The sequence below is a fragment of the Miscanthus floridulus genome, chromosome 8, assembly GCF_019320115.1.
Source record: "Miscanthus floridulus cultivar M001 chromosome 8, ASM1932011v1, whole genome shotgun sequence".
Taxonomy (NCBI): domain Eukaryota; kingdom Viridiplantae; phylum Streptophyta; class Magnoliopsida; order Poales; family Poaceae; genus Miscanthus; species Miscanthus floridulus.
In genome coordinates, this window is record NC_089587.1 from 49,650,533 (window position 1) to 49,663,205 (window position 12,673).

The window sequence follows — 12,673 nt, forward strand, 5'->3', positions numbered from 1 at the left end:
CAACAATATTTTCCTCTCACAACAAACCAGCACCAGCCGGGCTTATCAGCCTAGAAACCAACCAGCAAACAGGGCCTATATCCACTGCAACTGAAATGACCGGCTGATAAAGTGATAATACAAACCAAATGGCTCCAATTGGTGCCAAATGAAATACGGCATGAGAGGTGTCTACAACCACTACCTGGAATAGAAAAGGAATTGTTTCTTCAGTTGTTGAACGCTCTCACTCTCCAGGGATAACAAATCAGCTTCATCATGATCCTAACAAAATGAGGATGGTGAAGGACACTGACATCTCTGAACACTGGGTTATGATCAATCAGCTTGGCAAACAATTTAGAGTTCGCAAATAAGAGATTGAGTGGACAAAAGGATAACAGATAAACCATGTGCTTGCATGGCTTGTTCCCACAAAAAATGCACAAAAGAGTACTTCATGGGTTTTCTTTTTTGGCAGAAGCTTTTCACATTGACCTGCTCATGATTTCAGAATAACAGGAAAACAAACAGGACCCATCTTTTATTCTTTGCCTGCCCAGAAAAAAAAAATCAAGAGTAGACTCCTAGGCTGCAGACTTCCCAATCCGTTATTCTTTGTCTGCTGTCATTATCTATGCTTCCAGTTGTGGAGCAGCATCCTTCTCATCAGAGAAGTAATCTTGCCTGTAAAGGAGATCGATAAGTAAATCATGTTCTTCACTCAACATATCAACAACAACATGACACTCCCTGGCTTGGCTTTGGGACAAACCTTATCTTCCGTGAAAGCTGATACAGGCCTGTACCCGCCATTGCAACGTTAACACTGAAAAGGTTCAAGTTTCTCTGCAACAAGATAACATTCCATGGCAATCAGGTAAGCACCAATTAACATACCAAGGCTACTATCTCAGCAATTAACATATCAGGCAATCAAATGGGAAAACCAGATGTAAGGACGTCAATACTATCTCCGCTATGAAAAACACAATGCATGCATAATTTCGCTGTGAAACCATGAGCTCATTTCAAAGTCATAGAAATAATCAGTAAAGTGATTTTTTTTATTGTCTATTAAGAATCCAAACTCCTAAGAACAAAAAAATTTATATAGATAATCAGTATGGTTAAAATGTTTTGTTGTATGTAGAGTCCAAAAACATCAGAACAAGAACTTGTTCTTCTCTGAGATGACAAGTCTTGTGGAACATGTGTGAAGGAGAAGACAGAAGTATCAAAGCATAAACTATACAAGCAAATGAATATCAACACTTATTAGAAAATACACCATGAGAAGATTAATAGAAGAACCAATATATTTGCAGCAAGAAAGGTCAAGTTAAGATCAAATACAGCCCATATCACCTTGTATATTTCAGTGGACAACTATAGAACCAATGGACAAGTACCACAAACTGATGGCTTACCGGTGTGATAACCAAGCTGTACCTTGACCAAATGAGTCCGGTGCATGCAACAGCTGATCATCATGCAAAAGAGTAAGCATACCAGAATTATACAATAATGCACTTTAACTAATGTCCATATATTATCTGAAATGCAGGGATACAACTTAATCTGATTGGGTAGCTTAGCCTTACCAACTTGCTGAGGGTAAGATATCTTTTCAGGCGGCTTAGCAAAGTCGGCTATGTTGGCAATGCTGATACCCCATTTGAATGTTGGCGCCCAGAAATGAACTGCAATGAAGGTCAGCTTTGAAGTTAGAGGTTGTGGGGATAATTTGTTAAGTGCGCCATGCATCACATTATTATTGACAAATGAATGCAAATAAGTGTGGGCATTTTTATTGGATCATGCTTTGCATTTCTGCAGTACAAAGCAAAATTACATTTCCCATCTAGAGCACAGTGTGATAACAAATACTATCAGGAATGCAGATCATGCATAATTTGATATATTGAAATAAGCACAAGCTAAGAAGACATCACTGTGCAAGATGGTGATGGCCATTGCCAGTCTTTATACAGCTTGTCACTGTGCAAGATGGTGATGGCCATTGCCAGTCTCTAGACAGCTTGTCATCGTGCAAGATGGTGATGGCCATGAACAGCAATGAGGGATGCTTTTGTTCACTGTTAACGAAGAAAAGTAGAGAAAGATTAAAGTCCAGAAAACAACTAACTGGTTTTGGGACCAGCAGGGTGGTTCCAAAAGGCCTGAAGCTTTGTAGCAGCCATTCAAACTAGCGCACTATTCCCTGCCCCTTTTGAGTGAGTTCACCCAGCTAATGCTTCTGTGGTCCCCCTACAAGCAAGAAAACCAAATGATGTTTGTGAGCCATTCATTCATCATTCAACAAAAAAGTAGAGATGACACCGAAGGGACCAATAAACGGAGTTACGGGCATAGAGAAAACATATCCAGAACATGACAGTACAACAGTTTTGCAGTCATACAAACTGGTAATAGGTATAGGGAGGTCAAATTCATCAATTTTAATGGCACCCTACAATGGGCATGTTTGTTTGGCTTCTCCACAGCGCTGCTGCTGCGAAATTATACTGTTTAATAGGTATAGGGAGGTCAAATTCATCAATTTTAATGGCACCCTACAATGGGCATGTTTGTTTGGCTTCTCCACAGTGCTGCTGCTGCGAAATTCATTCTACTGTTTAATAGGTATAGAGAGGTCAAATTCATCAATTTTAATGGCACCCTACAATGGGCATGTTTGTTTGGCTTCTCCACAGTGCTGCTGCTGCGAAATTCATTCTACTGTTTAATAGTTCTACAGTATTTTGCTTCTGCAGCCGGCGGCAGCAACAGCCAAATATCGAAATATCAGGATACAAGAACCCAGAACCATATCCCAATGTCATCATGCCAATCACCATCAAATACCACCTACAAGAACCAACAAGTTTTTCACTTTTTTTACACCTTTTGACATTGCTTTACTTTTTCAACGCTTTACTTTTTCAGAGAAGCAAGTAGAAACTTCGTATGGAATATATGTTTCGAACAAGCACGGCCCACAGAGTAACACACTGAAAATTAGATTGATCATTCCATCAATCGAGAAGGAAACTAGTACGGATAGCCATCCTAGCTCAATTCAATCCTGCAAACCATCCAACCAAGTACAGCAGTCCCATGAACAGTGACTACAAAATCACTGTTCTTCACCGTAGCGCCAGAGTCAAACTACCTGTCGCCTCTGACGATGGAGTACGAGCAGAACTGCCCGGGCGGGCAAGGGGCAATATCATGTTAATTTTACAAACAAGTCAAGGCGCAAGCAACAAACGCCGGGCAAGAAAATGGCAGCAGCAGCAGATACTGCGGGTCCAGTGCTTTGCCCACGGCCAGGCCGCAATTCGGATCGGCACCCTGCATACCTACCGATCAGGTACCAGAAATGTTGGGGGGAAACAAGCTGCTACCGCAACAACCGGACCACAATTCCACCCCGGGCTGGGGGCGCTCGGAACCCCACCTCAGCCCGTTCATCCCAGCAGGAGCTAGGATTAGGGCTCGGTCGGCGGCGCTCAGAGGAACAATCGAACCCACAGACAGAAGACACAAACACCGGAACGATCGGCGCAGGCGGCGGCGCCCAACCCGATACAGAACATAACAGCGCATGGGGAGGGAGAGGAGAGGAGAGGAAGGGTGGGCTGCTTTACGCTTGCTTCGCCTCCGGCGACGGCGGAGGAGCCGAGTCAGCTAGGAGGGGGCCTCTGGCTCGGTCAGGGGCGGCGGCGCTCGTCTCCCTCGGGAATCGATCTACTTACTACTCTGCTGGCGCTGGGGACGCGGTGGGGGTGGGGTTGTTGAGGGTGAGAGGCAGTGGGGCCCACCTGTATAATATGCCGTGACCCCTCCTCCTTACGCATCAGCCGTTGGATGGGCTAAAGGACGGACGAGACGGATCCCGGCGGCCCAAGTGACGGAAAGAGTTTGTTTGGCTTTTTGATGAATTGACCAACAGGACACGGTTGCCAGTTTCCTTCTGTCACTCTATTTGATTACGCCCTCTGTCCATGAGAGCGTGCAATTCTAGCCTGCTGCCTTTGTCCAAAAAAATAAAAAAATAAAAAAAATAATTGTTTGTGTTTTCTGGATTTATTTACAGCAACTTCTTTAGTTTCAAAGATCTAGGTTCGTCCAAGGCGATTCTAGGCACCTACTGCTAATGAAATAATTAACCAAAAATAGACAAGAGCACCTGTTCTAAGTTCATATAAATTTGTATTCAACTTCACAAAAGTAAGGAAAAGTGCGCTTATACTACTCTAATCAGGGATGGCTAACGCAGGTGATTATACAAGGAGCTAGGTTACTGCTGGCTTAAGGCAGTAGCACCATTGTCTACGCATCCAAGTTTGTTTAGCACTGAGATAAGCCGCCGCATTACAATTCGTCACCGGCCCACTGACCACAGCGGATAAAGTATCTCCAAGAACTTCTTCTACACTCTATATCTAAATATTCAAGTGTTAAAATTTCTTTCTTCCATCTATCACTCCCCCTTTCATTCGTTCTTTTACTCCTCTTCTGTTCCAGGGGTGGAGGGAGGAAGCATCCTCTATGCTAGATGACCTTTTCTTTTGCACATAATATTTTGTTATATAATTCAGTGAAAAAATATTGATTTGTCCTCCCTAATAATATGTCTTATAGCACTTGACCCCTCGTATCAGCAATTTCTGGCTCCAGCCCTGTCCGTCCCCTAGTCTCACCCTTCTTGCTTTGAGTTTGGAGCTGCAAAATCTTCATCGCCGGTGAACCACTCATGTCATGGATCGTTTGTCCATGCAAGTTCATGCCACATCACGCGTGCGGGCATATAGCTCCTTGCCACCTTTTTAGACTCACAATATGTGCACATAACAACCACTTGCTTAAGTTGAATCAATCTCATGTCAATTTTCCATACAAATTCAATCTTTTATCGCACTAACAATTATTGTGGGCATGAGAACTTACTCGCTCCGTCCACAAAAGAATGCAATTTTCACTTTTCCAGGAGTCAAACGGTATGAACTTTGACTAAATTTATATGAAAAAGTACATACACTCATGATATAAAATAAACACCATTAGATTATTTATAGAATATATTTTCATAATAAATTTATTTAGAGGCATAAATATTAATACTATTTAATATAAACTTTGTCAAACTTGAGCCGGATTGACTGACATTGATATCATACTTGCATTCTTTCGTGGAAGGAGGGATTATTTGATTCAATGTTGGGTCAAGCTCAATTAAATGCACAAAGAATTGATAGCTCATTATTATTGGCGTGACTCATGAGCACCACGTTAGCAAATTGTACGTTGCAGTTGTAACACACGGATTTGTTAGTAATTGTTAGCATATTAAAAGTTGTAGAGTTGTAGTCTCTTTATTTTTCATCTCTTTGTATTCCATTGTACTCTCTATATAAATCCACATGAGATTAATGGAAAGTGAGTTGAGTTATTCCTCTAATTATTCTTCAATTATTGTGAAGCCCACCACTATCTGCACAATTCTCTCTCACAACTGTGCGGTCCATCAGTTAAATGTCAAGAATGCTTTTCTTCACGGCACTTTGGAAGAAACAGTTTATTGTGCACAACCATCTGAGTTCATTGATTCTTCCAAGCCTGACCATGTGGGCCGCCTTAATAAGTCACTCTATAGTTTAAAACAGGCGCCCCGAGCTTGGTACGACAGGTTTGCTTCCTTTATTCCCTCTATTGGATTTTTGGAAGCAAAGTCGGATACCTCTCTCTTTTATTCTTCGGCATGGTTCCGACATGGCATACTTGCTTCTTTATGTTGACGATATTATATTGACTGTCACTTATCTTCTCAACCGTCATCCAACCAAAACACTAAATTTACTTTGGTCTATACGGTGCTCTTCCTTCCTATCATCATCTTCATGTTTTTGGTTGCAAATGTTACCCTAATCTATCTGCCACTGATTACCGGGCTCTCACTAGTGCATTACAATACCTCACTTTTACTCGCCCCGATATCTCCTATGCCGTGCAACAGATTTGTCTCTATATGCATGATCCTCGTGAGCCACATCTTGCCTTGATTAAGCGTGTTCTCCGCTACATCAAGGGCACCTTAGACTATGGTTTGCAGTTACTTTGCTCCTCCACTTGTGACCTTGTGGAATGTTAGGCCCTCTAGGGTGCCTATTGCTTCCTTCAACCTCTACATGAACCACACCCAATTCTCATTGGTTTTTGAGTCAATTACACCAACAGCTACTGGATACATCTAGTTGTGCTCATCTACTGCACAAGCAATGCACAACTTCCCCCTAAACCTTCTAGTTAAAAATGTGCTATCTACTACAAGATATGGTCTACAGCCTCTAAGAAATCCATCAACACATGGTTTCAGTGCAAAAAATAGCCTATTGAACCTGATCTTATTGTTGATGGTGTGATTATCAATGACAAAAAATGATCCAGGACTTGATTCTTCTAACTAGGCCTTAAGCCTATACAGGTTATCAAAACTTTTGTCCCAAGGCCCATAAATCTTATCCATGTCAAGATTTTTACCTTTGTACACTCTCTTGTAGGGCACCACAATTTTGTGTGCATCCTTCAACCTCCTTTGTAGTTTTGTTGCACCTAGAGTTCCATCTTCCTTTAGCCAATCAATCACCTGACTGCACATCTAGAATTGTGTTACCCCTACACAGATTCCTTGCCTCCTAGTGCTCTGACACTCATGAGGGTAGGGGTTCCTTTTCACCTGCAAAACTGTCAAGTAATGCACTTATTACAAGCCACACAATGCAAGAAAAATAGGGAGCAGTCAATGAAACCAATGTACTAACACATTACCTTAATAGTGTGTCCATCCCTAAGAGTTGAGGCATGAAGTCTCCACCTACAGCCCTCACTCTGCTGTTAGCAGTTCACCCTATACCTCCCTATATCACTCTTCTCAATGTCATAGTTGAACTCATGTTTAATAGCATGAGTAGCAAAAGCAATCTTAAAAGCATCCATGTCTAAATACACTATGCCTACTGACATAGGAGGGTCCTTCTTGTCATAATCAACATCAGGCATATGTTCAGGCTCCCTATCTTTAACCATATCATCTATGTTTTCTACTTCATCATCAGAGACTGTCTCAGAGGATTCATCAGCACCAAAACTCTCATCTTCCCTTTCTTTACTCCCACCTTGGCTCTGAAGATTGGGAAGAGGTGGGAGATGTTGGGGACCAAGGTCAATATACAACCCTTCCTCATCAACACCCACATGCTCATTTATTGGGTTTGGGTTAGCCAGGTATTTAGGTTCAACAGATTGAGTGTGTGTGGCATGGCTTGGTTCTGCTAAGCTTGGACAAGCAATTGAAGGGGTGAATGGGGGTTCAATAGAGTTCACAGTGCTACTAGAATCCCAATCAGGAATCACAGGGGGCTCACTACTTGGGCTATGATATGCAATAGTCAACAAGCAGCATTTGGAAGCCTTATGTTTTGCAAACATTTCAATCAAATCTTGGTTAGTGTAGACTTGGATGTTCACTTTACTATCCATGTAGAAATAAAACAATCTCACTATGTCACCGTAGTCATGAGGATATTTGTCGACAACTTTAGCAACCAGGTCTGTGAAGTTAGTGCGGTCAGCATCCACCACTTTGTTCAATGAAAACCACCACGCACGAGAATTAGGAGCAACAATCCGGATTTCTAAGTTGAAGCTACTTTCTGTGTCCATCCTACAGATGAACAAGGAGCACGCAATCAACATTACAAACATGGGGCACAAGCGCAGGGCACTAAATAGCAATACATCAATCAAAAATAGCCAAATTGAGACAGTCAAGGTGACCTAAGACCATGAAACCAAGGGGGGAAGCAGTGAACTCACCCGTCCGGAAGCTAATCCGGTCGCTCGCCCATGCCCTTGTTCCCCACCATGCGACGCCTATCCTCTAGATCCATGGTCAAATCCATGCTCCACTATCCCATGTGCTGCCACAAGCACGGGGGATTCATCGTCTTCTCTCCTAGCCATCGCTACAGCCTCCGCCACCAGATCCGCTGCCACTAGGGTTTCACCGCTGCTAGGGTTAGGGAATGAGAGAGAGGAGTCAAGCGAGAATAGAGAGCGAGAGACTGAGGGAGATGCCGATCAATATCGGTCAACACAACCTCCATATATACCCATGACTAAAAGGGCAACATGGACATTTTTCCTGCTCGGTCCCACATGTAAGAGCTACCAAACAATCAAAACCTAATAGAATGGAGACGGAATAGCGTGTTGGACAAAAGTGTTTAGCGTCATTGCACCAGGGTCTATTTGAACTTTTTAATGGCCTGTAGGAATAGAGCATCTTTCATAACGGCACATAGAGAAAAGGCTTCAAATCAAGGTGACCACAGCTCTGATACCACTTGAAAGGTTCTAATGGTTAGAGGAGGGTGAATAGTCAATTGAATTTTTCTACAACAACACTTAGTAAAGGTGTTAGACAATTAAACGGTGAAGCGAGTGTTGCACTAGCCTACTAAAAAAGCAAGCCACCTACCACAATTCTAGTTGCTATTGTCTTTAAGCATACAAGACTAAGTCACTACTCTAAGCTAGTGAGCTCTCAAAGACTAACTAAAGAGCCTCACTAGCCAAACTAGATCGACTCTTGCTTGCCCTCAAAACTAGCTACATTAAAGGGCCAAGCTACACTAAGAAATGCAATACACGGGAAGGATGGAGTGTTATACTACCGTGTAGAGGAATGAGCCAATCACCAATGGAGCCAATCAATCACAAAGAGTGAATGCCAATGAAGACCAATTACCTCGGAATCAAATGATGACACAATAATTTTTTACCAAGGTTCACTTGATTGCTGACAAGCTAGTCCTCGTTGTGGTGATACACTCACTTGAAGGTTCACGCGCTAATTGGCGTCACACGCCAAACCCACAACCTGGTGCCGCACAACCAACACAAGATAAAGATAACACAAGCTATGAGCAATCCACTAGAGTACCTTTTGGCTCTTCATCGGGGAAAAGTCAAGAACCCCTCACAATCACCATGATCAGAGCCGGAGACAAGCACCTTCCTCTGCTTAATGATCCTCACTGCACCAAGCCATCTAAGTGGCGGCAACCACTAAGAGTAACAAGTGAATCCCACAACGTAACACAAACACCAAGTGTCTCTAGATGCAATCACTCAAGCAATGCACTTGGATGCTCTCCTAATCTCACAAAGATAATGAATCAATGATGGAGATGAGTGGGAGGGCTTTGGCTAAGCTCACAAGGTTGCTATGTCAATGCAAATGGCCAAGAGAGTGAGCTTAAGCCAGCCATGGGGCTTAAATTAAGAGCCCCCCCACTAATAGAGCCGTTGGGCTCCTCACTTCACTAGTTTCAAGGTGACCGGATGTGCCGGTCAAAGTGACCGGATGCGCGCTCCACGCGTCAGGTCATAATATGATCCCACGTCTGGTCACATGGCAGACAAAGACAGAGAGTGCCACCTTATTTTATAAATGACCAGACACTGAGGACCCCGAGTCTAGTCACTTAGCGACCTGCGTTCGATCACTAATTTTCAGTGAAAATCAACTCCTCCACTTCATCAACTTCTCCACCCTTGCTCAAATGTGCCAACCACTAAGTGTATCACCTTGTGCATGTGTGTTAGCATATTTTCACAAACATTTTCAAGGGTGTTAGCACTCCACTAGATTCTAAATGCATATACAATGAGTTAGAGCATCTAGTGGCACTTTGACAACCGTATTTCGATATGAGTTTTACCCCTCTTAATAGTATGGCTATCGATCCTAAATATGACCACACTCGCTAAGTGTCTCGATCACTAAACCAAAAAACTCCTATCAAGAATCATCTTTGCTTTGAGCTTTTTGTTTTTCTCTTTCTTCTTTTCCAAGTCCAAGCACGATCATCATGTCCACATCATGATCTTCATTTGCTTCACCACTTAGAATGTGCCACCTATCTCATAATCGCTTTAATAAACTAGGTTAGCACATAGGGTTTCATCAATTCACCAAAACCAAACTAGAGCTTTTAATCTCCACCTTTTTGGTAATTGATGACAACCCTTTCACAAAGATATGAATTGAAATTCATTTGAATCCATGTTGCTTGCCCAAGCATATTTACCATGTGTAAAAGGATATGGATAAGTTTCATGAACTCCAAATGGTAGCATTAGCTCCCCTACATATGTGCTAAGAGTTTGAATTGAAGCTTGTACATATGCATAGATTTGAGTTATGGGAGAGTAATGTCTATCAAATGATGCTAAGGTATAAGAGATGGACCTTTGAAACGTGATACCAATTGGAGTGCACCAATATACCATCCTTAGCACCATTAGTAACTAGACATTCACAAAAAAACTAGAATACCCCGTGAGATCAACATTAGAAGCAAGGGTCTAGTTTCCATAATATAAACACAAGTCTAGTTACCAACCTATACATGCTAGTTTTTCATTTTATCACCAAATCTACAACTAGCATACACCACACAAGCATGGAATTTTTAATTTAAAACTTGTTCCATGCAAGCAAACATATAAAATGTACATTCAAATGCATCAATCAAGTTTATGTGTTTGCTCCCCATACTTGTGTGCTCAAAATTTTAGTCGATCCCCTTACTTTCTCATATCTTTGTGCATTACTTCTCCCCCTTTATCATCAATGACCACAAATGTTCAATTTTAGATAGGTTAAGATTATCAATGTCAATCAATGAGGTGAGGATTATTTTCCTAAATTTGGTCCAATCTAGAACACTTGCCAAAGATATTTAACTCAGTTTGATCTAAGGACAAACTTCTTCACACCTTCAAAAAAGGGTTCTCTTGTACCATATTGAGTTAAATATTTATAGCTCATTTTTTAGATCAAACACTAGGTTCATAAGTCCACAAACATGTCATATGCTACCACTAGATCAAGTCAAGCATAGAAGCAATAGTGGTACCATACAAGCATCAAATTCATTTGATTTTCATGAATGAGGCTATAAGACATGAGGAATGACTAGATGCACTAAATATGTCCTTAGCAAAGAATGTATGCCAAGCCAATCAACTTTTACCTTGGTTCCTAGAAGGAGAGGCATGTCATATAAGTGGGGGTGCATCAACACATATTTGAAAAATCCAATATGTTCAACTCATTCCTTAGCTTGAAAAATATTTTTTCATACAATGGCTTGGTGAATATATCATCAAGTTGATCTTCGGTGCCTATACTCTCAATTGAAATGTCCCTTTTTTGTTGATGATCTCTTATGAAATGGTGGCGGACATCAATGTGCTTTGTTCTTTCATGTTGAACCGGATTGTTGGTTAACTTGATTGCACTCTCATTGTCACATAGCAATGGCACTTTCTTGAACTTGATTCTAAAGTCATTCAAGGCGGCCTCCATCCAAAGAATTTGTGCACAACAACTACAGGCGAATATGTATTCGGCTTCGGCGGTTGATAATGCAACACTATTTTGCTTCTTTGATGACTACAAAAGAATTGATAAGTGCTCGAGGTGCTCTTCCTTTCAACCTTGCATCCCGCATAATCCGAGTCGAAGTAACCAACTAGCTCAAACTTTGCTCCTTTGGGATACCACAAACTAATATTTTGTACATGCTTCAAGTACCTCAATATTCTCTTTGTTGCCTTCAAATGACTTTCTCTTGGTGAGGCTTGAAATATTACACACATGCATACACTAAACATGACATCCGGCCTTGATGCGATCACATAGAGTAGGCTTCCAATCATAGACCGATATAATTTTTGATCTACCATGTTGCCACTTGCATCACTATACAAATTGCCATTTGTTCCCATTGGTGTACTAATGGCTTTTGCTTCATTCATGCCAAACTTCTTGAGCATGTCTTTGATGTACTTGCCTTGACTCACAAATGTACCATTCTTCAATTGCTTGATTTGAAGACCAAGGAAGTAACTCAACTCTCCAATCATGGACATCTCAAACTCATTAGCCATCATCTTTCCAAAGTCTTTACAAAAGTCTTGATTGGTTAATCCAAAGATAATGTCATCAACATAGTTTTGCAACACAAACAAATCCTTTTCAATCTTCTTGGTGAAAAGTATGGTGTCAACCTTGCCCATAATGAACCCTTTTGAGAGTAGGAAGTCCCTCAACCTCTCATACCATGCTCTAGGTGCTTGTTTCAATCCATATAATGCCTTCTTCAATTTGTACACATGGTTGTGCTTCTTATCATCTTCAAAACTGGGAGGTTGCTCAACATATACTTCTTTATTGATGTAGCCATTTAGAAATGCACTCTTGACATCCATTTGATAGAGCTTTATGTTGTGGACGCAAGCATAGGCTAGCAAGATTCTAATTGCTTCCAATATAGCAACTAGGGCATATGTTTCTCCAAAGTCAAGACCCTCTACTTGAGTGTAACCTTGTGCTACCAATCTTGCTTTGTTCCTTATTACTATCCCATCTTGATCTTGCTTGTTTCTATAGACCCATTTGGTTCTAATCACATTGTGTCCCTTTGGTCTCTCAACTAACTTCCGTACTTGATTTCTATTGAAATTGTTCAACTCTTCATGCATAGCATTGACCCAAACAACATCCTTCAATGCTTCTTCTATCTTTTTCGGTTCAATGGATGATACAAATGAGAAA

General features: G+C 41.4%; 1 protein-coding gene across 1 annotated transcript; it reads right to left on the reverse strand.

Annotated features, from left to right (window-relative positions):
* Positions 1-299: 299 nt before the first annotated feature.
* LOC136476339 (mitochondrial pyruvate carrier 4-like) lies at positions 300-3,771 on the reverse strand. Its single transcript, XM_066474131.1, has 6 exons — positions 3,633-3,771; positions 2,129-2,250; positions 1,584-1,682; positions 1,410-1,462; positions 755-828; positions 300-666 (listed from the first exon to the last, which is right to left on the reverse strand). The coding sequence occupies exons 2-6, from the start codon at positions 2,181-2,183 to the stop codon at positions 615-617; spliced, it is 333 nt and encodes a 110-aa protein (XP_066330228.1). The 5' UTR covers positions 2,184-2,250; positions 3,633-3,771; the 3' UTR covers positions 300-614.
* Between the last annotated feature and the right edge of the window lie 8,902 nt (positions 3,772-12,673).

Bases quoted from the DNA above. Each gene is read 5' to 3' on its own strand.
- LOC136476339 (XM_066474131.1), bottom strand. From the start codon at position 2,183: ATGGCTGCTACAAAGCTTCAGGCCTTTTGGAACCACCCTGCTGGTCCC. The intron at 1,683-2,128 runs GTTAGTTGTTTT...CCTTCATTGCAG, and splicing joins CCCTGCTGGTCCCAAAACCA to TTCATTTCTGGGCGCCAACA. The intron at 1,463-1,583 runs GTAAGGCTAAGC...CATGATGATCAG, and splicing joins ATCTTACCCTCAGCAAGTTG to CTGTTGCATGCACCGGACTC.